Below are 25965 nucleotides of genomic sequence, written 5' to 3'. Positions count from 1 at the left end.
TCCATATTTTTTAGAACTTGGTAAAAACAAGGCAAAAAAGTCATATTATGAACCAACCATTGTTAACAACAAACTTAAGAATATTCTCTGTTTACCATTTCATCATAATTTCATTCCTGCAGTGCCCATTATAAAAACTATTGATATTAACTTAGTATTTAAATATAATAATATTTTGAGAAATAAACTAATTAAGAATAGCCCACCCAATTCAAACAATATTGTATACAGTATTCCTTGTAAAATATGTAATAAGATTTATATTGGTCAGACATCAAAAGGACTAAAAGTAAGAAGCTCCCAACACAAATATACCATTTCAAGAGGCTTATCAAGTAATGACATTGTGGATCATTGGCTTAAGACAGGCCATGGGATGTTGTTTTAGATTTAGCTGGCCTTGTGCCAGCACGGGCTCTTGTTCCTAGAGCAGCCCGTGGCGGCCATGGGATGAACTGGGATAAGTCAACAGTCATCTACAAGGTCAACGACCATCGAAAAAGAAATCTGCTAGAGTGTCTTCATCGAAGCTACTTCCACCAGGAATGTTAATCTCCACCTTGGATTATCCCTTGATCCTTTGACCCTGTCTTTTTTGTTTAAAGAACATGCTGCCCAGATTAACAAACTGTAACCCTGCCCCCACCTTCTGTTTTTGTATATAAACCTCTGTCAACTTCTTTTGTATTCAGTGTGAACTTGAAAATGTAGAATAAACTACGAAAGTGCTATGTATGTACGTATGTATATAAACAAGAACTGAACAATTCTACAACAGTGACGATGATAAAAACATCATAATTTATCATCGGACTGATTACAGCGAAAGATTTGAAGAGGAGAAGAAGGCGATTACTAGCACAATCAACAGAGGTATAATGCCAAAAGCCCCCTTCGAACGGGCTCAAATTCGCATCTATTACAAACCGAATTTGACAGCTTCCTCTAATTAATACATAATACATACATACATTACATACATACATACATATATATATATATATATATATATATATATATATATATATATATATATATATATATATATATATATATATATATATATATATATATATATATATATATATATATATATATATATATATATATATATATACATATACACACAGGAAATAAATACCTAAATTTTGAGCAGTATAGAGAATACAATAATCTTACACTGGAACTAAGTACTGTACTACATCTGGATGTTAAATAGAGATGAGATTAAGAGGGACACTGCAAAGTAGCTTGTACTGCTTATGAAAACTTGCAATTTAAAACCCAAATGTTTTTCTTATTTTAAAATCACTTATATATTAACAAAATTATGAAGTGCAAAAGAAAATGTAAATATAAACTATAGTAACAAATGTCAATAAACACTTACATGTAAAATGTGTTTTGAGCAATATTTGGACAAGGGAATAGATTTCTCTCCGCAGCGCCAAGATCCCTCACTATACACACACTTGACACAACCCACACTATGGCCAGGTTTGTAGTTGACACCTTCAGTTACCTGTGAGTTTAAACATCTGTAAACAAACTACCACAAATATGAATTTCAAGAAGCAGTACGATGGAAAGGTACTGAATGCAACATAACACCCATCAATTAAGTCAGTCAATCATAGTCCCTGCTTTCAGTGTCCTCTTACTGTTCTATCTGTTCATAATTAGTTGACAAAATTATGACTGCACAAGATGGTGAAGGTGAAGACAGGTTCACCCACTTCCTGCCTTTGTAATTTTGTGCCCTTTGGCTATCTGTAACCCTTTGTATGCTTTAGAAAATTTTGCTATTATTATTATTAAATAATACTGTAGTGTTTTTTCCTCTTTTCTCTGCATCTTTTGTTATATGTATTTTGCTTTGGTAATATACCATTCCTGCTTTTTCTTTTAATTTTTCTAATTAAAATATAATTTTACACTAACTACACAAAGATATAGTTACAAAGTGATGCTGCCTCTATCCCCTTGACAAAACAGGTGAAAAAATGAGAGCTCTTTATTCATATTATAAGAGTCCCTACTCCCCTCAACTTCAATATAAATAAAGGACCTCTTCTAATTACAGGTAGGCATCAAGTTATGAAGTTATGATGGGGTTAGGTTCTTGCATGCATGTCAGAAGTCGATTTTAACCTAAATCGGTACCATTCAGTCTACAGGTATATATAGGCTACCCAATAGCCTTAACACAAAGTATACTAGCGAATATTACGTCACTCATATTGTGCTACAGACTAGACTCTTAGTTTATTGTTTTTGAGAAATCTATTAAAAGAATATTATTAATCTTCTTTTTTACTGCAACACTGATTTCCCATTTTGCTTGGTAATATCACAGAAACCTTGCGTATGTGACTTACCTTTCATGTATGTAACTTACCCTAGGTTTACTTCTAGCCTACAAGTGGTCTTTCGTCCTATGCAAGGATGCACAATTTAGCTTTTTTAGCTTTAACTGGATATCATGTTAGTTTGATCTCAACCAATTTCCATTTCACCATTTTGTTACGAAAATTTTTTATGATCTTTGCATATCACATGTGGAGCAAATGCGTTATTTGTTTACATTTTCGTATTAATTGAATTTTTTTTTTGTAATTTTATTCTGGGAATGGTAATTAACTCGGTTTTTCATGGGAAATGTAACATTTTATCATTTTTCTCTTATAAATTCATCAAAAACATTGATGAACTTTCTCGCTGTCTTTCTTGTTACCTGATCATTATGCAAACTGAATCTTCTTTTGAACCATCCAGTGCTTCCAATGAATTCTTGTTGACATTCACCACCTGCACGTTCCTTAAGGGTCTGAAACAGACTCCTAGCTAAAATGGTGTTCGTTTTTTAATTTGGTCTGCTATCCACACCACTGATAACTGTTCATTTTCACGGATTGGCCCTTGCCTCTGCTTTGTAATTACAGTAGAGTTGAAGCAAATCTTTAAACAGTTTCACGCATGCATTCTCAATCCTTAAGAATTGTTGAAAGTTGAATATGGAATTTCTAGGTCATGTGCTATTGTCCTTATTCTTTTTCATCCTTCATACTGATTAATCACAAACACTTTTAATTCAAAGCTGATATCCTTACTTGCCTTTTTGGCTGGTTGAATTGTTACCGATGAAAGTGTCCTTTTTGTCGACATACTGCGGCTTATTAAAAACTTTCAAATAGTAAATGAAGCACAAATGACAGCTACTGTTCTCAATAGCATGAGAGAGAGAGAGAGAGAGAGAGAGAGAGAGAGAGAGAGAGAGAGAGAGAGAGAGAGAGAGAGAGAGAGAGAGAGAGAGAGAGAGAGAGAGAGAGATGTATTTGTGTTCATGCTTGTTAGGCACACCACAAACTATCAAATATTTTTTATCGTACACTCCTACAGACTGCAGCTGGTGTAAAATCAAATGTTAGTGTGCGTCAGAGAACTTTGGTATAAATATTTCAGACGGACGAGTATCAAACTATTAGTCAATCCTTCCAACCTAGCCAAACATTCTTAAAATTGTTTAATTGTATGATCATACACCGTGCTGGATATACATGTTTGATAGTGCAAGACCCACTTTACATGCATCAATGGGACAGACTGCTACTTGTAAGTGCTGCCTGCTGCATGATGTTTTACAAATTTTCATAATTTTTTTAGTTTTCTTATTTTTGTAATTTTTTCGCTACTGTTGTAAACGTGGATTGTTGTAAGTTGCACCTGCTGTAAGTCGACACCTCTCTCTACATCTAAACCTCACACCTTCACTACTGCCCAATGCCTACATTAAATGTATTAACAATTATATATATACATGTATAATACATTTACAAGAAAAAAGGAACTGACCTGCAGTCGTCTTTCCATCTGCTGCCTATACAAGAGAGAGTGTGTGCCTATGTGCTTTTGGTAACGCGCCATTGCCTTCAGCTGTTCATAAGCCATTCGTTCTTCAGGAGTTGGTTTTGGCTGTGAATGAATGCTACCTGGAATATTAATTATATTATACTAATCTGCCCCATACAGTGATGGATCCTTTACTCCTAAAATAAAACATTATGCACACTCAGCAACCTAAGTGAAGATACAATTTTCATTAGATTTCGTTCATCGAATTTATAATTTTTTTACGAAAAACACAACCTTGTTAAATTTACTCTAGAATATGAAAATACAATGCTTTTCATCATAAGTCCAACACCAGTACTATAATTCTCTCTCTCTCTCTGCTTCTAAAACATACTTTGTAAATAAGTAGCTATAAACAGGCCTACGCTTACACAAAAGCAGATTTTGCTCTCTCTCTCTAAAACATACTCTACAAATATATTATTACTCAGTCTCTCAAAGAAAATATATTTTAAGTATTTATTGATAGGCCTATGCCTACACAAAAACTAACTTTGCTCTCTCTCTCTCTCTCTCTCTCTCTCTCTCTCTCTCTCTCTCTCTCTCTCTCTCTCTCTCTCTCTCTCTCTCTCTCTTCTCTCTCTCTCTCTCTCTCTCTCTCTCTCTCTCTCTCTCTCATTGTCTCCACTGCAGTCATTCCTGTATTGTTCCACACGATTTCCCTTGGATACTGCCCAAATTTTAAAACATTTCCTCTTATTATTTAAGATTGTGTTTACAAGTACACATGAATTTCATTTCATTTTAGTGTCATAATATCAGTTATGAGTAAGGTTTCATGGTAAGTTTCAGAGAAGGATGATCAATATTCTACTATGAAATGACATTACCAAAACAACTTCGACGTATAATATAGAGGTTGTTACTGCATTCAAGTATCAATGATTATAGGAATTCTACAGAATCTTTATGGTTTAAAGTTATATCTGAAATGTAGCAAGCAACAAACATAATGATTTTGAAGCTCTCCCCTGTTTCCAAAGTTGCCAGGTGTGGCATTATTAAACAATATGTCTGATGAGTTAAGAAAACTATCTTCACTTGTATTGCTGAGTGTACATACATTACCTGGGTTATTTACTGTACTCACAATGAAAATCCTTTGTAATATATATGGATAAAAATATACAGATATATAAAAAATCATTACTAGAGAGAAAGATATGGTCATGAGATTCATTGTAAGAGCAATAAGTGCTCATACTTTCATTATCAGCATTTAATTAAAATATACTCTCACTATTATTTAGAAAAAAAAAACTGCAAACAGACTCAATGAAAATACAGCTCAAATGCACTTACACATAGTCTCCTTTTCTGTCCGAACAGCCTGAACATACTTTCTCCTGCTTTCTCGTAAAATATGAGCAAGCCTCTTATATTCCCCCACATACAAAGACTGAAATGTTAAAGTATATACAATAGAAATTAGATTAATCCAAAAACATTATCAGAAACAACCACTCTGAATACACAGCAAATTTACTCTGTAATTATAATCCACTCTATTATTATTATTATTATTATTATTATTATTATTATTATTATTATTACTAGGACAGTAGAAGCAAATCAACAGAACCCCATTTTTCAGATTCCACTACATACTGGACTATCTAAATTCAAACAAAATGAGTTTCAAGGTACTTTCCAGAAACTATTTGAAAAGAATAGCCATGAAAGGGCTAATTATCAGTGCAAATATGAGGCTAGCAAGAAGTCAATGTTTTATTAGTAGTATGCACACTACAGATGATGCTGTGTCTACAAAAGCCCACACTATTAAGTATCCTTTGTGGTAGCAATTAATTTTCTGTATATATTGTGGTTGTGTTATGATGAATAACTGTTGCCTGTACATTTGCATTAAATAACTTCCTTTGTGATTGCTGTTTCATCATATAATACAACATTAAGACTTTTCAGGTAGCATTAGATCAAGGAAATGAGTTTCTTATAAAAGATAGTTCAACCAGACCAACAATTTAAAAATTCTGAAGAGGACCAGCCACTCAAAAAATCTTGGAAATTGAAAAAAATCAAAGTTGTTAAAATTAAGAGCAAGATAAAACACAAAGAAACAGAAAAATCAACAATGTCAAAAAGTACCTTCTCGCAGCAATAAATGAATAACACAAATAATGAAATTACAGAATAATCTTGTTATAAGAGAAAGCCAGAAAACATTCTTACAGAAAACCACTTGTTACAATGGTAAAATAAAAAAAGGCTGTAATCTAGTAAAAAATTACCCATATCAAAATGCATACTTTATTGTTTATAAAAGGTAAGGGTAATGTAAGATGTATTTGAAATTATATTACTGTAAAGTCTTTTTGGTTGATAGAGCATCTTGTACAACATTTAACATATTCACTAATTATTTTCATTTTATTTTTGAATAAGCTTTTACTGGAAAATACAATGAAAATATTTTGCGAATATTTTAAATGTTGTACAATATGCTCACTCTCATCATAAAACACTTTATAGTAATACTTCAAATACATCTTAAATTACCCTGAGAGAGAGAGAGAGAGAGAGAGAGAGAGAGAGAGAGAGAGAGAGAGAGAGAGAGAGAGAGAATCGTACATCTGCTATGCTGAGTCTAGGGCCCAACAAAGAGTGAATTTAACAGATACACTGTAAATCATAAGTACACTGCAAACCATTTTTATAATAAAAATCAGTATTTGGTCACGAACACAATATGAAAAAATACAGAAATTACTGAGTAAAAAGTGTTACTCTATGAAAAAAGCAAATTAGTGATAATTTTAGAGATACGGTCTAAAAAAAATCCGCAAATTGGTGAAAGCCTTCCACAAAAACAAACAACAAAATGAAGCATGGAGAAATGAAACGTGAAAGTGGGGTAGCACTGTATACAGTAACTGATTTTCTCTTCATTTGACCACATCAGGTACTACAAGCAAGTTTGTCTGACAGCATCAGGTACCTAAGTTCCACTAATAGTGAGGTTTCCTGACCAACACCACCTATAAACACAAAACATTTGGAACCCACAAAGGGATAATGAAAAGTGAGAATAACAGTCATCATTGTATTGATATTCTAAATTTGCCTTGGACCACGCAAATTACCCCACTGCATCCAAGTGCTGGTCCATGGGGGGGGTTATACTGCAATACACTTATTGTACAGGTTTAAGGGAGATTTTTCAAAGATAACCAAGAATTTACCTTATATTAAAATGAAGCATAATAAAGTTTATTTCTTTCTTTTCATTATCCTATTATGGGATAGAGCCATTCAGCTCAGGGCCTACCTCTATCCCTACTAGTTCCCAAATATGTTTGCAGAATGAAGGTACAATGGTCCAAGTCCATCCAAGTTTGAAACAGTGGCATCTTGTCACTCCAATATCACCAAGATTTGAGGAAATGTATACACCAATACTAAATATTTGAGAGTACAGTATATTAAGAGACATATGAACATCCACAATATAATGATGAAGGCGTAACTGTCATCATTAAAAAAAGGGGGTTAGCACCTGTCCAAAGAGTCTCTCTCTCTCTCTCTCTCTGAGAAATATTTTTTATGCATATGTAACATATGTTTATTTGTTTTGTACACTGTAGTTTTATAGATAAATGGATGTTACTTAGTTATTAATTTTTTCTATTTTCCATACTATAATTACAACATTTATGCATTTCTATATTAACAACATTTATGCATTTCTATAGTCAATTATATAAAATTTTAAAAGAAAACATATTGATTCCCAGTCTTCTCCGAAAGCTTGGAGTAAGGGGGTTGTAATCTAACAATCAATTATCTTGACATACTGACCAGAAGGGGAGGAAGTGTTGCCCACTCACGGTCAAAATGCTGCTATGAAGATTACTGAAAAATCTCTCTCTCTCTCTCAGAATTTGAGAGATGGATAGATAGAAAAGTGGCTGATAGAAAGTCAGTCTCTCTCTCTCTCTCTCTCTCTCTCTCTCTCTCTCTCTCTCTCTCTCTCTCTCTCTCTGCTGGAAGGGTTAAAAGTATGTCTATATATATTTTTAAGGGTAAAATTTTTAAGATGACTGAAATCATATTAATAAATGATATTAATACTTCAAAGACTAATACAGTAATAGGATAATATTTAAAGGCAAATTTGGTATTTGAACTTTCCAGATAGGTAGTCATAAGCATTTTTAGAGGGGGGGGTGTTAACTATTCGCAGAGGGTTATGGTAGGCATTCTCCGCGAATACGGGGGATTTACTGTATTACTTTACCCACGTCCTTAAGTGTGCGTAGGTATGGACCACAGCTTTTTTAATTGTGGCGTTAGATATGTATACTGTACTATTTAGGATTCAATTTATCCGTACTTCTTTTAAGGTTATTCTACTTAAAATATTTGCTCTCTAGGTCAATAGTGGTCTTGTGAATCGTACACAATACCAATGTCTTCTCAATTTCACCCTATTTTCCTCATTATCCTTCCCTGAAGCATTGTTCAGGGTAAAATACCTCAAAAGTGAGACAGGTAGGTGAATTCATGCTGTCACACTATTCTGAAGATACTCCATTGTATTTATTTTAGTCAGATTTATAATGAGTTTCTCCTTTCCTTGAAAATATAGCCATAAGTATTGGCAACATAGAAAGTGTTTCATTATCCGAAATAAATATGAGTTTTTTCATTTTTTAGCTGAGATAATTTTATTTATCTTTCCTCTTGGTAAAATATGTGACAGTTGTTTTATTCTTTTCACTGATGAATGAAGAAATGAATGAGGAAATTAGTAAAATCACTTAATATATATTTGTGGAAGATTCCAGTACAGTACTAGATGAAATATTCGACCGACATTTTTACAAGCACAATCATGTGTAATAGTATAATAAAAAAAAAGATAAATGGAATACATGCATCAACAGGTATCCAGTGTAGCACAAAAAAACAATACTATGTTAAAAAACACAGAGAGAGAGAGAGAGAGAGAGAGAGAGAGAGAGAGAGAGAGAGAGAGAGAGAGAGAAACAGTATTGGTATTAGCGCAGAACATACTCTGTGGAGAACTTAGGCAACTACAAAAATTTATGTACCACATATTCACCTTTAACTTTTGCAATTTTTCTAGATAAATGCGAGTAATTTCTTCAGTAGTGAATACTTGAGCGTGCTCCAAGGGATCGGCATCAGAATCAGCAGAATCTAGCTCGCTGTCAGCTTCTCGACGTGCTAGTGTGTCATTTGGTAAGGCACCCATCTCACTGTCACTGTCAGTGTCACTTGCATACTCTAAGGCAACAGATGCCATTCCGGGTACACTTGCTGGATCAGGGATGGCTGGATGAAGAGAATATAAAGGTAACACATTAAATTACTTAACATGAAAGTAATGAATACTGTAATTATAATTCACTCCACAATCCATCTGCTTAATATACAACAAAATATATCTTGGGAAAATTATAACACAAACAAAATGAGCACTGAATCCTCAAATAAATACAGAAACAAACTTCAGTGACTTTTGAGAGGTAATTTCTTTCCATTTAAAACTAATATGCTTATTTTCCCAAAAATGTATCAAAAATGTTATTTTCACGATAAAATTAAGTTTCATATATACTTACCAAGTAATGTCATCACTATAGGTTTTCCACCATGGCAGACTAAAAAATCAAAATTTGCGGTAGCGTTCAAATGTTTTGCGTCCGTGACGAAACCCCACCCACTTTTGGGGAGCGAGAGGAACAATTTAGCAGAAAGCTTCAATTTGTTTATGCCCTGATTTCCATACAAGGGGAGGAGGGAGGGCTCTGACTGTAATTACTTGGTAAGTATATATGAAACTTTATTTTATCATGAAAATAACATTTTCATATAAATAACTTACAAAGTAATTACATACCTGACTCCGCATTGAAAGGTGAAATATATAGACATATTCTACTCCAAAACATTAAGAAAGGTAATGACTTTGAAATAGAAAAGTTGCTAGCACTGGTAATGAAATAGAAAAGTTGCCAACACTGATACACTGATTGTTGTTTCCTTACTTGGTAAGACAGCTACTTCAGGTGGGTCTGAAGTCTGTCAGGGCCAGAGCAGACAACCCTTGGTGGAACCTGAAGAAGTGGGGTTGTCTGAGAAGCAATTTTTTTTGTGGAAGGAGTCTTGGGAAACCCACCAACAGTTGAAGCAGGTCTGGGAACCATTCCTTCTTGGGCCAGAACAGAGCAACTAGGGTCATGTTTTGATGAGAAGAAAACTTGTTGGTCACTTCCCTGATCATACCGAAGGGAGGGAAGGCATACACATCCAGGTCTGTCCAGTCCGGGGGTTCAGGGCTGGGGGACAGAAGAGAGGAAGACGGTGGTTCCTCATGTCGCAAACAAGTCTATGGTTGGTCTGCCCCATAGTCTCCACAGATTGTTGCAAACCAGGGAATCTAAGGTCCACTCTATTGGAAGGACCTGCCTGAGAAGGCTCAGTTCGTCTGCTAAGACGTTCAGTCTCCCCTGAATGAACCGAGTGATAATCGTCACCTGGTTCCGGTCCGCCCAGAGAAGATCCTTCGCGGCGTCATAGAGAGAAAGAGGAGTGGGTTCCTCCTTGCTTGCGAATGTAGGACAGGGCAGTTGTGTTGTCTGCGTGAACTATAACTGTTTTGCCGTAGACCAGAGTCAAGAAGGACTGGAGGCCCAGGTGAATTGCCTTCAGTTCCTTGACATTGATGTGGAGATTTCTTTGTTCCTCGAACCACATCCCAGAAACTTCTGGACTCCCTAGAAAGGCTTCCCAACCTAGATCTGAGGCGTCGGAATAAAAGTCTAGGTTGGGGCTCAACGGAAGAAGAGACTTTCCTCCCCGAGGTCTGTCTTTGCACAACCACCATTGAAGGTCCACTTTGATCTTAGTCGTGATGGGGAAGACGAAGGAGTCTAGCTGGGTCTTTCTGTTCCAGTTCGCCTTGAGGAAGAACTGCAGAGTTTTCATGTGCAGTCTGCCCAACTTTACAAACTGCTCTATGGAGGTCACCAAGAGACTCATCCACTGAAGGGCTGAACAGGAAGGAAGAGACGGAAAAACCTGAAAAATCCACGAGTTCAGGATCATTCCCAAATAGAGAATTTCCTGTGTCGGAGTTAGTTGTGATTTCTACTCGTTGATGAGAATGCCCAACTCTTGGGTCAGGCGGAGAATCTTTTTTAAGTCCTTCATGCACTTCTTCAACGGGAAATGGAATTCTCCTTCAACGTGGAATGGAAAAGCCAGTCGTCCAAATAAAGGCAGATGTTTATGACAAGGAGATGGGGCCATTCGCCGAGAGGAGCGAGAATCCATGTGAAAACTTGGGGGGCTGTAGACAGGCCAAAGCACAAGGCCCAAAACTGAAGAACCCTGCCCTGAGAGACTAACAACAGGAACTTCCTGGAGTCCGGATGGATGGGGACATGGAAGTAAGTGGCCTGCGTGTCCAGGGTGATCATCCAATCGCCCTGATGGATAGAAGACATGACTGAATGGTTTGTTTCCATATGAAATTTCGTCTTCTGGATGAAAAGACTCAGGGCGCTGACACCCAGAATGGGTCTCCAACCCCCTGATGACTTGGGGACTATGAAGAGCCAGTTGTAGAACCCTTCTGTGTTGCAATCCTTGACTTCTTCTACAGCCCTCTTGAGAAGGAGGGATTTGACCTCCCGAGAAAGGGCCAAAAACTTCTTGGAGCCTTCCGAGTACGCAGTCAAGACAATGGAAGATTTGACTAAAGGAGGCTTCTCCCTGAATGGAATGGAGTAGCCCTTCTTCAGGACCTTGACGATCCAAGGTTCCGCCCCTCTGTGGGTCCATTCCTCCCAAAAGAAAAGAAGTCTGGCTACTACCAGAGCATGAAGGACTGAACTTTCATTTCTCGGAGGCGGGCTTGAAAGACGACTTCTTAATTGACCTCAATGGGGGACACAAATTGGTGCAAGGTCTGGCTGGGGCTTTTGCTTTCCTCCAGGAAAGGGCTGAGGTTGCAGTGGGGAGACCGATTTAGTGACAAAGGCAGAGGATTCTCTTGGTTGCTTAGTGGACTGGGCCACCATATCCTGAGTGGCCTTTTTCTGCAAGTACGATAAGATCTCTTTGACAGTGGCTTGCAGAAAGAGATGTGATTTGTCCAGTGGCAAGAAGAGGAGAGCAGACTTCTGGGTCAGGGTGACCCCTTTTGTGGTGAAGAGCACCACAAGCCTCTTTTCTTTAACACCCCTATGGAAAAAAAAAAGAGGTGAGCTCTAAAGAACTGTCCCTGATTGTCTTTTCGGCACACAACAACACCGCCACCCAGTCCAAAGCAAAGTCCTGCGCAAGGTCAGGGCAATCCTCGACCTTCTTCGTTAGAGCACCAACAGTCCAATCGAGGCAGCTTAAAACCTCGAACACCTTGATGATATTCCTGTTGAGGTGGTCCAATTCAGGAGACGAAAACATAATCTTCAGGGGCAGTGTGTCGAGTCACTCGAGACAAATCAACCAGACTGGAGAAGTCCTCTTGGGAGGAGGCAGCGACTCCAAAAGAGGGCGCTTCTTCAGTAACGTAGCAAAGATATCTCCTCCTAATAAGTCTACACAGAGGAAAAACAAAAGTTTCTTCACCCTGCTCCCTCTTCGTGACGAGCCAATCATCCAATTCTCTGAGTGCTTTCCTCAAATCAGAGGAAAGTACTAACTTGGGGAGTCTAGCACTATCATCTGGCTGTTTCCTCATGAGGAAGGTCGAAGCTGGTGAGACCGGTGCAGCAGGCGCGAAGAACTCAGGAAATCTGGCCAGGAAAAACTTTAGTAAGGCATCATATGCTGAAGGAGAAGGGGATTCCTGTTCACAGTCCTCCTCATCTGACAAGATGAGGGGTTTTTCTTTAAAAGTCCCATAATCTCTAACTAGCGCTTAATCGGAGCTAACGAAGGGTCTCCCTGGGCAGATGAGTGCGCTTGCTAAGAAAGTGGCGCTGAGCGCACGAGAGCTTTCACCACTCACTCAGGAGTGGGAGCCTGAAGCATGGAGGAGTGTGCTGAGCGTTCAGGTGGTGAAAGGGGCTCGGAGGCAGATGGGAGCTTTGAAGATAATGACGGGCACCTGGGAATCAAAAAAGGGTGATTGAGATCCAAAAAGGACTCTGGGCTGTCCCAAGCAAAAAGAGGAGGTAGAGAAGAAGTAGAGGCAGGCAGCGGATCAGCAAAGCTGCAGGAGGGCTATGACTGGCCTCCTTATACCTCTTGACTGGAAGAGGAGAGCGGTCTGCATTGATGGTGTGCCTCTTAAGTGGGCGGGATGAAGCTGGGTAGTGCCATCGGTGCTTCTTGTCCAGACTGGAACCTTCTGATTCCGGTGAGAACAGATGCACACTCACTGAGACACCTTTCCAATGGCACTCTGTTGCAGCCTGGGGATTGTGCAACAGGCTTGACTGTGGGGACGACTACCCATGGGCAAACCCCACCGGCCTTCCTTGGACCTCTGTTATGTCTTCCCCCAGGTTCAAGGGAGCAGGACAGGGACCTTCGTCTAGGAGCAACGGTGGGACGAGCAGCCACCTCCTCAACATGCACAACACTATCACACTGCACACTGATAGGCCTGTTTCCATCAGGATCTTTAGGGATGCCCCCAATTCTGCCACAGTATTCACTACTAAATTAATCTTCTGGTTGAACCTTGATTCGAGACTGGCAATGGCATCGAGATGAAGCATGGGAACCAGGCATAGGAGTGTGTGTGGTAAAGTAGGAGGGCTAAGGATAGGAGACATAGTCGGAATTGTTGTTGAAGGAATAGCGCTATCTTCTACAAATCTAGGCAAAGGAGTGGACCCTAGGCTAGCTCTATTTTTGGCCTTAAAGTCCAACCTCCTCTTTCTATCCCTCTCAAGTTTGTCCAAATGTGACTTCCATACTTTCCATTGCTTATCATCCCAATCCTGACATTCTATGCAACTGTTACCCCTATTGCATTCCTGCCCCCTACATCTAACACATTTAGTATGAGTCATAACAAGACTTAGATAACCTTGTCTTACAACCTTCGCTGCAGAAGCGAATGCTTTAAGAGCTAGAATCTGACAATATAACCAAAGCTTGAAGGCCACAACAAAGTTTGAAAATTTCACTAAACTCAAGAAACAACATCCAAAAAACAATGATGACTGTACAAAACACCCAATGTTAGTCAGGAGCCAGCAGAAAACGAATTGAAGCTCTCTGCTAAGTTGCTCCTCTCAGTCCCCAAAAGTGGGCGGGATCTCGTCACCTACACAAAACAATTGAATGCTACTGCGTATTTTGAATTTTTAGGCTGCCATGGTTGAAAGCCTATGGCGATGTAATTACCTGGAAAGTTACTTGTAGTATATGAAACTGGATATTAAGTGAATTAATTCCGTCCTATTTTTCTCTCCATAAGATGCAACGTATGTTAAAACCCTAAGTTTCATACAACATTATCCTAAAATGATTAACATTGTGTATAAACTTACACTGAAATGTTCAAGCTGCACGTTAAATCACAAGAAGGGGACATAATGATTTCAACTGTAATTAATGAAACTGCAGCCCACCCTCTACGAATACTCAAGTAACAGATTTTTTAACAATTTATTATAAGGGTTCTTCTGTCTGCATACTGTCACCAATTTCATGAATGATTTACACTCAAATCCAAAGCAATTACAATATTACAATCTGCTGAACTGTCATAAGGAATAGACTAAAGTAGAATTAAAAGATCACCAGTATACAAGAAGTGCAAAGGATGCAATGAAAAAATGTCAACACCAACCAGCAGGGGTAGTAACCAAGTGGTAGAGTTCATGGCAATATAGGTTTAATACTATAGTTCTTTTTATCTTATTAACCAGTGCAGTCACAGCCTCTTCACAAATTAATAGCCATATCTTCTATCCTATACCTGCAATTCTTATGACAAGGCAAAATGGCTAATTATGGCATTTTACTTTTCCCCTTTACCCTTGGGTTTCTTCCCAACATGCTGTCCTGCTTTAACTTGACCAAACTACTCTTAAAAATGCGACATGATGGTCTTGGTAAACTTTTGTCATTTAAATTTAAATTATATTTCATCATAACACTTTTGAATGAATGTATTATCACCAACATCACCTCCAGCCAAACTACAAAAGGCCTCTGTGAAATTCTACCACTCAGATATTTCCTGTGTTTTATCTTCCACAAAGTTCCCCTATCTCCAGCCTCCCTTCTCACAGTTCTCATCTAAGTTAAGGTTGTCTTTTCTAACTCTTCCCAAACCCTCATCTAATATTCTCCTAAGGGTTGTGTAAAGAGTTCCATGATATCTCCAAAATTATCTCAGCTACACATGGAACAACTGTAATTTCCCTTATGGTATCATTTCTGAGTATACTACCAGCTGAATTCTAATATTCTTCTTAAAACTTTATTCTCCAAACAATAAAATCTTTGACACTTTCCCCGTAATTTCATAATTCATGTCTTTAGGGCAATACAGATTATCCTTCACTTAAGTATAATCTTTTTTTTGTATACAATTTCAGTCTATTTCATTGTTTGATTTGCCTTGTACTTTTCATTAACTCCAAATCAAGAGAACATGTATTGGACATCAGTGTTCCTAAGTATTTATAAGAGTCAACCACATTAATCCTTCAAGAGAACCTTTATTGGATATCAGTGTTCCTAAGTATTTATAAGAGTCAACCTCATTAATCCTTTCTCCATCTTATATGATCCCTTTGTGCTTTCTCTGTCCCCATTACAGCACTTCTGTTTTTCTTTGTAAATCTTGACATGTTTCACTGATTAAAACAGAATCATCAGCTTAATGTTTCTATTGTTGCCCAAATACCTTTTTCTCAAATATCAAGACTAAAATACTACTTGAACAATATGAATAAAGAAATGTTTACCATTTTGTCCTGCTGTATGTACATCCATCTGATGGTGACTTAACTGAGTAAGCAACCTCTCTGGAGTTTCACGTGGACACATCTTTCGTGCAGACCTCTGCTTGATAACCAAAGACTTACGGGAATGTTCTGGGCAATACCTGCTGAATTTTCAAGTTAAGTGAGCAGTGAAGTCAGCAAACCATTCATTTTTCAAAGTAAATATAAAACATGCCCAGACAAAATACCCCTTAACTATAAAAGAAACAGATATTTGAATTTTTCAACAAAATTGCAATACAGTAAATGATTTACCCTTTAAAGCAAAGCTCCCTCTTTCAATCATTTCTTTCATTGACAACATTTGTTGAATCTGTAGATTCACTATATTTGAATTATCTCTACAAAGCATGAAACATAAAAAACATCAATGCATGTACTATAAATAACTTACCTTTCTTTTCTATCATTTGTAGGAGCAGCACGAAAACATCTTTTGCCTGTACTTGTGAAGATGTAATTACACTGACGAAATGGTGCTCCCTTATCTTCAAGTATGTGTCTACTGCAGTACTCAAATCCCTCTAACCTTGTCTAGAAGAAATGTATTTAAGTTACAACAATTCAATATCATTAACAAGGCATTCCAACAAAAATTACTATTAGATTTTAATTACCATGGTTTAATCATAGACCACATCTGTAAAAATTCTGGACTCAAAAGGCTCACTCAAGGTAGTCAAGACTAACTTAAAAGTAAAAAAAAAAATACGAGATATGGTGTTCAAGAAATCTGAGAATTAAATTGGGAAAATCACTGGAATAATTGATACTATTACAATAGTGTAAAATCATAGGTAATAATATTACAATAAGACTTACCCATAGTATTTAAAATTGAATTAATGGCAAGTAACAACTGAAGCAGGAAGGCGTTGAGGAAATTGATAAAATTGAAAGTTAACTCTCTGAGATGGGGGGAGGTTTATGAAAACTTGTCTGTGGCAAATCACACTGTAACCACTAAAAGTCATTGTAATTTTTTCATCTCTCTGTAAACACATTGTCCATGACAACCCTGTTTGTTAATGGCATTATTTTGTACAATACTAGTACTCTACTATAATGTGTTAAAAATTAGAACAGATAAAAGCTGAAATGACTATCTGAACTTAGCTGGAAATTTCTGCAGATGCTATATGGAAGTTAGGTAATTATGTAAAGCCTCATATATCTATAACAGAGATAAAATCAATGCAATCTGTTTTAGATACTTTTTACTTCCTTTACTGGAAGCCTGTTCTCTGGTGTGGATGTCTACTTTTACCAAAGCCTCGTGTTGGTAGGTTTCTATTTCCTAACATTAGCAGTTATAACTTGGACTCGTTTGTCAATTTTTCTTAAGTTATATTTTAAAGATCTTTCACATTCACAACTGATCCCTGGCCCACTTCTCCCGCCAAGAAACAGATTGGCTGAACAGCAGCACCAGTATCCAGTGAATGTGCCTCACTGTTGAACTTCTCAGTTTCAGAAGTGCTTCATTCCTCATACCTTTGGACTGAGGAACAGTCTCCCTGAGGATGTTGTGCAACTGGAACCTTAAAGGCTCAAGCAAAGATGCAATGCATTACTACCCTAAAACTATTTTTATGTTTATTGCTTTGTCAACTTTTTCTTTTCTAACAAACTGATCTCTTCTTTCTGTTTTACCTATTGCCTTGTTACTTCTTTCAAATGAACACCATATACTTTGGAAGCTTGAACTTCAAGTCAAAGGCCCCTGTGGGCGTGTTCCATATCATCACCTGAATAATGATAATAATAATAATAATAATAATAAATCGTCTTCTTGTCCTTCATTGCTGGGTGTTATAAAAGGACAAGGCAATGATTTATTATTATTATTATTATGTTTATTATTATTATTCAGTTGGTGAACTAAGGGATGATGCCACATAAGACAACAGGATAGCCTACTCACTTCCATTTGGATGCCTTTCCAATGGCTATCCTTTGCCGCGACCTGGGAAGTTGCAACAGGCCCGACTGAGGTGACGACTGCCCGTAGGCAGACCCCACTGACCTCCCTTGGGCCTCCGGTATGACTGCTCCCAGGTATAGGGGAGTAAGCCAGTGACCTTTGCCTTGGAGCGTCGGCAGGATGAGCAGCCGCCACCTCCACTAACACTTCTCTAACGATAGCACTTTTTTCCATTTGTCCACAAGGATGCGCACTGAAGCACCTAACTGGGTCAGAGTATCCAAAAAAATACGTAAGAGTTTCGACCCGAGGCTGGCGAGGGGGTCAGGTTCGGAAGCAAGAGAGCTGGGTAAAAGGAGTGGGTTGAATAGCTGGAGAATTGAGAACAGGTGACACACCAGGAGCAGGTAAAGTTAAAACAGGAATATCATCATCAGCAGAAGTAACTACGGTCTTGCTATCTACTGTCTGTTTTTCAGCTCTAACAGCCACCTTACATTTCCTGTCTCTGTCTCTGTCTCCATTTTCTAGCATCCCACTCTAAACATTCGTCACATGCTCAATCAACTGAACACTCTTGTCCCTTACATTCTACACATATAGAGAACCCTAAAAGAGTTCAGAGGTCTGGTTAAACAAATCATTTATAACTAACTAACTCTACACATATAGAGTGAGAGTCATATTTCTCTTTAGTAAGCCTAGTATTGCAGCCTTTGCTGCAATAGCATAGGTGAGTCAGACAGACTAGGCTAAGAATTCAACAATCGAGTTATAATATGTCAAATCGAAGAAAAAGCATCCTAAATTGAAAATTAATGGTCTCGATACGAGAGAACCTAACATAAATACAAAAGCCATAAGCTACAAGTACTTCACCCAAAGAAGAATTGACAAAATAAAAAATTTAAGCTGACCGCTCACAACTGAACCACAGTCGGAGCCGGCAGAAAAACAACTGGATCAAGCTGTTGAAGTCGTTCCTCTCTTACCTCGAAAGTGAGTGAGGACTAGTCACTTACGACGACACTAGCACTACCGCAAATTTGAAAATTTTTAAGTTGCCGGCAAGTGAAACTATAAGCAATGTAATTTCTTGGTAAGTTACATATATAAAAATCTACTTTCTAAATAACAAATCATCTTCTTCTTCGTTTTAACGTGCTTTTATACCCATTTTTATATGGGGTAAGCACGGTGCCGTAACCTCGACCGGCTGCCCTGCCTGACATCGCTTAGACCCCGGTACCGAACGTGTACATGTATTACCGAAACCCCTGCTCCCTTTCTCCCAGCAGCACGAGGAGAACTGGGCGGGTAGTCTGACAGTTCGAGACGTGTGAGGTGTCTGTTATGTTTTTAGAAGATGTTGGAGTGGCTTTGTTTATGTGTGTATTAGTCTGTAACATCCATTTGCTTTCAGCAAACCTATCCGTTGATTACATACGTAATCCCGGGATGTCTACACGGATAGCAAAGTTTCCGCCTCTGACTGGTGGCTGCGGGATTGAACCCCGCCACAGGCTTCTATGAAGTCTGTGGTTGCCACTCTACCAACCAAGCCATCGAGGCTCTACTTTCTAAATAACAAATAATACACAATAAAACAGAATGTGAAGAAATAAACTGGTTTTATTAAGTCGAATCTTAACATTATACGACTTGTGTTAGCTTGGTGAGACAAACCTTGGGTTTTTAAGGTTGCCCTGGTAACGAACCTAAACTGGTTTTCTCACCTTGTTATAGGGAACCCTCACTTGGAGGAGAAATTTTCCTCTGCAGGGCGAAAGGAGATTGTCTCACAAATTACATATGCATAAAAATCTCTCTCTCATCTCAGAGAGAGAGAGAGAGAAACAAAAATACAATTCATACAAAAACGAGCTACAAGCTGTGCGATTGGCTACTTCCAACCCTTCCAGCCAATAGCATATTGTCAGAGAGAGAATGAAGAATAAGAGGAATTTATTTCTGGTGATAGAAATTCATCTCTCGCTATAATGTGGTTCAGATTCCACAATAAGCTATAGGTCCCATTGCTAAGTAACAATTGGTTCTTAGCTACGCAAAATAAGTCTAATCCTTCGGGCCAGCCCTAGGAGAGCTGTTAATCAGCTCAGTGGTCTGGTTAAACTAAGGTATAAGAGAGAGAGAGAGAGAGAGAGAGAGAGAGAGAGAGAGAGAGAGAGAGAGAGTTATGTTTACATCAGTAAAACAATTACAAATGTCAGGCCAGTTTTTTATACAGTACATATTAAGATGATAATAGATCAATATTGAGGGATTTTACTGAACATTTTATTGATATTTTGCTGTGTTCATATTAATATTAATAGAGCACTTGAAAATTAATAAATAATTTAACATAAAAATGTATTTAGTACCCAACCTAATGCTGCCCAACTGAGCAGCATAACTTCCAATTTTTTTTATGAATATTTTTTAAAAGCATCACTCATAACTCGGATCTCACTTTGCATCTTAAAGCAAAAAATCGACTGAGAGGCAGCTCGTATCTCAGAAAACTCGTACGTTGGTTCACTCTTATGTCAAGGTATTACTTTATCTCATCAGATTAGCCAAGGTACAGTCGGGGAAAAGATTCCTTTTACCCCTTGAGGTCACGAGACATTGTAAGTGGCAACGCCACTTTTGTTTTTGTAGTTAAGTAGTAGTACTATTAGCTGACTGGTGCCGACGTCTCCTTACCAGTTAACATATATTTACTTACGTATTTCAAAAAACTAAAATACATTGATAAAAAGAAATGTGTGAACAATATACAACATAAACAATGGGCCTTATGAGTGTTTTTTTCTCAGGATCATATAAAACGCTTTAGAGGAGGGAAATTACGTAGAGTAATATCATCATGCATTGTTTTTGGCTCCTGAGACTGACAAAGGAGACGGGGGGTGGAGAGAGAGAGGTTGGAAGGAGGTAGTTGTTCGGAGGGTAGGGATGGTGAACTGTCTAATCAAACCATGCATAGCTTCGCTAACGATTCTTCTTATAACTCCAAAATCTTTAGAAGCTAATGCGGATTAGATACTGTCGCTACAGTGACTCAAAATAAATACTGATGAAATTGCTACAAAATCACATTCAGAGAGAGAGAGAGAGAGAGAGAGAGAGAGAGAGAGAGAGAGAGAGAGAGAGAGAGAGAGAGAGAGAGAGAGAGAGAGAGAGAGAGAGAGAGAGGATATCATGTAATCACACAAATATCTAGCGAATGTAATCGCTTCTTAATGACATCATAAATTTATTTACCTAATCTGTTTTCTTATGTGGGGCCAGCATTCTTTTATGATAATGAGTGAACAGCCAAGCCATGCCATTGCTCCAGCATTTACAAGGAAAACAAGTTCTTTCCTCATTACTCTCCTGGAAGCTTCGAGAACCACTGTCAGCCTCTATCAAGGGATGAACACCAAAAATATATAGCTTGTTAAATAACCCCCTGTATTCGCGGTCTCATGATTCACATATTTCTCTATGGAACATATATACACATTATTCGTGGAAAATTCGCGGTATTTTTCACTGAGAAATATTCACTAATTATTGTTTTCATATTTTCATGACTAAATGCACTTTTTGGGAAAAAACTATTAAAATACTCAGGTATAAGCATTTTTAGAGGCTTTTTTCTGTCTGAACTACCAAAATAGGCAGTTCTAAGTGTTTTCAGAGGGGTTTTGAGTATTCGCGGATCTTAGCTATTTGCAGGGAGGGGGGTGTGGTATGCATCCCTCGCAAATACAGGGGGTTTACTGTAATCAACCTGGAGCTTCAACCAGTGATGTTGCCAGCACATGTTCATTGTGAAGTGCTCTCTGCTATGCTATTCTTCTACTTCAACCACCCGTGCAGAGGGACCTTGGGTGGATGAATTCCACTCAAACTATTAAGACTGGTTGCAGATGAATGATACTTTTCTCAATCAACAGAATACACATCCAAGCTCTTATGATATGAACCTATGAAATCAAGGGAGGTCACATTCTACTTTTGGTCTGATGGTTGGTTGCATCACCAATGATTCCAGCCTTGGATCTGAGAAGCAAATATTATCTTTAACAGCAATTGTTTCAAGTACTTGGTGCTGGTCATTGATCCCTTATAGACACACACACACACACATAGCCTATATATATATATATATATATATATATATATATATATATATATATATATATATATATATATATATATATATATATATATATATATGTAAATACATTAAATTGCCTTACCTTGGTCATAGTAGCTATATGGTCCGAAAAAGTTACAAGAAATACTTAGCATTGTTTCCCTCAAATCAGTTTCCGGTTTGTTTTCTGTAATCCTTTACAATAAGATCACTTTTGAGAGAGAAGCCTACTCTGCCTGTGGACCTTAATTCCTGTGTCGTTTACTTGTTCACTTGTTCGCAGTGTGGTCTGTATACGTGGGATCTAGTTCCGCTGGCTCAGACACAGAATTTTGGAACACAGAGGTCTTTCTATTAGACCAGGTTTCCCTTTCCAAACCACCCTTTTCTGCCATTAGAGAACACAGTTTAACACAGGACCATCCTTTCACTGACCTGGATTTTCGGGTACTGTCTTTTTTGTTCAAATAGACTGACCTTTTAATTTCAGAGTCGCTGACTATTAAAAAGATGAAGCCTTGGAATTGAACAACAACTCGTCTGGTATTCAACTAGCTATCGTAATAATATATATATATATATATATATATATATATATATATATATATATATATATATATATATATATATATATATATATATATATATATATATATATATATATATATATATATATATATATATATATATATATATATATATATATATATATATATATATATATATATATATTGTGTGTGTCATTTATGTGAATACTGTATTGTTTTTTATGATTATTTTTTGTATTTAAAAGGATATTTATTTTGTCTTAGGCAAGAACTAAAGACATGAAATTTGCGTGCAATAATGAAAATAGACAAAGTTTATTTTATTATAGGCCACTATAGAATTTTTGTATATAGTAAACAAAGAAGATATACACTCTATATCCAAGTGACTATGCCATAAAGAATATTAACTAAGTATAATTGTAAAGTAAAAGAGAGTTTAGCAACAGTCAGTAACTGATAAATTATGATTAAAAGTGTGGCACAATAAAATTACGTTAACAGTAAATATAACTCCATATTAAAAGTTGTCTGAGTGATATCAGCAGCGGTCGGTGGAAAGGCAACTTCGTTCTTAGCTGATCCCTTTTGGCTCTTCTTCATGGGTAGATATCCTATATTCTTGGCCACAACAAACGAGCTAAAAAAAATGTTATCCGACAAGAGCTACAAAGTATGTCAAAAAATAGATTTCCTATCAGGATCGCCAATACATTTCATGAAATTTTTATTAATTCAAATATCTCTGACCATGCATTATCATCTCCAAACTCCTGTGTATCTACCTGTTGCGAATTCAATATTTCCAATCATTTTATTCATCCATATTCTCACAAAAACAAAGTTTTGATGATTTTCTAATAACGATATACAGAATGGTTGCCTGCTTAAGATAGAACGGCTTTTTCTATGCTATTGAATTGAATTACACAAATTTGACAGAATTCTCAGCGTAGAATAGATGATGTTCAAAGGAAAATATTTTGATCACACAAAACAGACGATGAGCCTCATTGCATATGTTGGTAAACATATGCAATCAGAGGCACTCATATGTCCAGTCATTCATTTGAAGTTCTATGTAAATATTTGAACTCTTATGTAGCTAATTGTGTTCAGAAATATTTGAACGGGACTGGTCACCACTGTTAAGAAATTTAATAAGAAAGCTACACTTTTATTATAAAGTTTGACATAAGTAATATAATATTTTCAGTCATTGTAGCTACATTATTTATCTTTTCAATAGGAAATCAGAACTAGCTTCAAAAGGTTTAAGAGTTAGGAGAAAAATCGTTAACGAAGCTACACATACTTTGATAGTTCATCATCTCTACCTTACAAACAACTCAGACTCCCTCTTCCTGCACCCACTCCCCTCCATCCTTCCGCCTCCATTTCCTATGTCAGTCTCAAGAGCCAAATGCAAATGTATGATGATATTACATTATGTAACTTCCCTCTGATACAACGTCTTATATGATCTTAAAAAATCACGTATAAAACCATGAATCAAGTTGTAGTTTGTTGGTAAACTTTTTTCTTCAACAGGTCATTTTGTTTCTTTTGAAATAATCAAGTGAATATATATTAACAGGTAAGGAAAGGTCTCTACCAATAAGGCTTGCCTCTGAGACAGAGTATTCATTCAAATTTTCAACAGTTTCTACTACATAAACAAAAGTGGCGTTGCCATTTAGTGTGTCTAGTGAACGCAGGGGGTAACAGGAATCTTTTCCCTGACTGTACAATGACCCACATCATTTCAGCAATCCTTATCCCATAGTCAGGTCCAACATCAATGCTTTCAATAATTTCAATCCGTAGTATCCACACAGGAAGGCCTCAGTGAGATAATCCCCCACCCTTTGGTGAGAAGGAACTGAACATCAGGTAATCTCTTTCTTGTGTGAAATAATTTTCTTATCTTCGTATTTTTTTTTATTTCAGTTCCTCTTAACTCCTGTATTATCATGTATTTTCTTTTGTCTAAATATGTTTCATTTTAAAGACATAAAAGAGAAGGTGATTTAAAAAGTGTGATCATGGACATGATGAAGATGAGTGAAGTGCAATTAAATGAGAGATCACTGTATGCTTGTAAACATGAAATTCATTGTACCGTATCCCTCTTGTACTGCAAAGAGAGTTCATATTTGTTTTTTCAAAACATCTGGCTTCAAAATGAGACCAAAACCAGAATTCTCATAAGAGAAATTCATAGTAAACGATAAAAGAAAAACTCTAGCCTCTTAACCAGCAGGCCTAAGCCAGAGCAATGTGTTTTACCACAGACAAGTTTTGGACATTCCCAATATCTCAAAATGGCTATTTTCGTTTCTCCTAACACGAAGACTACCAGCGGGTTAAATTTCAAAACTTTTCATCTGGAAAAGCTACTTTAGACATAGAAAATGCAAAAAAAAAAAAATGCAATAAAACCTTTGTGTATTCTGTTGTAATTTTGCTTACATAGCAATTCCAGATCTTGCAGCACACAAATTATAAAAAAAAAATTTCTTTCGCTAATATTTTAAGGAAACATCACATTAAAATATACTTACCAAAGAGCAATTGTAGCTAGAATATGAACAAGGGGCTTCTAATGCTGGTCTTGTGAGCGTACGAACAGTCTTGACAACACGTCCACTTCTAACAGACATTTTGGCGAATTATATAAAGAACTACTGTACCAAAGAAAATGCTAACTGCAATACCTCAGATGTTGCATCAATCTGGAAAAAATGAATATTGCATTCTTAATGTAGTTATACAAATAGTTTGCATACATTTCTATAGGATAATTGATTGCTACCATTATTGGAATTACAATTAGTGTAGCCTAGATCCTGATCATACAGCAAGGAGAAACTCAGTTAATATTTCATACCTTAATGATAAATATAAAACTTGTAAATTTGCTCCCTTAGTTAAATTGCAAAGCACAAATCTTTCATTCTAATTCTCTCCTTTTATTCTAATTATCCAGCTTTGTCGAAGCAAGCCATTTTTAAATTAAGAAGATTTTCATATCAATGCAATATCCCAAAAAACAGGAGGAGGTATGAAAAATGCTCATTTATAGGCATGACTCAACATCAAAGAACACTCAAGATTTTGTACTAAAGTTGAATTTTTAATTAAATTGCAAATTACTGTAGAGTTGAAGATAAGCACTATATTGACAGCAGGTACATAGTCTCAGTATTGACAGCAGGTACATAGTCTCAGGAGTTCCTCAAAACGTATTCTTGGCCCAGGGGCAACACAGTTTTTTTTCCACTTGCCATCAGCACACCCACACTGACATGATCACTAGTAAAGTATAGGGAATACCCAAGAAAGTAATATCTTCCACATCACACAACCAGTAATTCTCCACTGAGCACAGGACAGAAACCAAAGCTCAGAGAGGAAGCCAATTCACTATGTGAATTGTTACTACCCACACTCTTCTGGTCT

The 25965-nt window shown here is 37.0% G+C and overlaps 1 protein-coding gene across 13 annotated transcripts in view; it reads right to left on the bottom strand.

Annotated features, from left to right (window-relative positions):
• dgt1 (dim gamma-tubulin 1) overlaps positions 1-25965 on the bottom strand; it is a 102471-nt gene that overhangs the window by 54245 nt on the left and 22261 nt on the right. For 6 of the 13 annotated variants that reach the window (XM_067128718.1, XM_067128710.1, XM_067128741.1 and 3 more), the window contains 7 exons: positions 25068-25238; positions 16273-16412; positions 15840-15979; positions 8999-9231; positions 5215-5311; positions 3853-3989; positions 1391-1522 (listed from right to left, as the gene is read on the bottom strand). In XM_067128718.1, the coding sequence (XP_066984819.1) occupies positions 1391-1522; positions 3853-3989; positions 5215-5311; positions 8999-9231; positions 15840-15979; positions 16273-16412; positions 25068-25166 (978 nt within the window). In that variant the 5' untranslated portion in view covers positions 25167-25238. Of the gene's footprint in view, positions 1-1390; positions 1523-3852; positions 3990-5214; positions 5312-8998; positions 9232-15839; positions 15983-16272; positions 16413-25067; positions 25239-25965 lie in introns of all 13 variants that reach the window. The other 7 variants (XM_067128684.1, XM_067128678.1, XM_067128697.1 and 4 more) reach the window with 2 other exon arrangements.

This window comes from Macrobrachium rosenbergii, chromosome 3 (genome assembly GCF_040412425.1).
Source record: "Macrobrachium rosenbergii isolate ZJJX-2024 chromosome 3, ASM4041242v1, whole genome shotgun sequence".
In the NCBI taxonomy this organism is placed as follows: Eukaryota; Metazoa; Arthropoda; class Malacostraca; order Decapoda; family Palaemonidae; genus Macrobrachium; species Macrobrachium rosenbergii.
The sequence above is the reverse complement of the archived record's forward strand: the minus strand, read 5'-3'. Positions and strand labels throughout refer to the sequence as shown.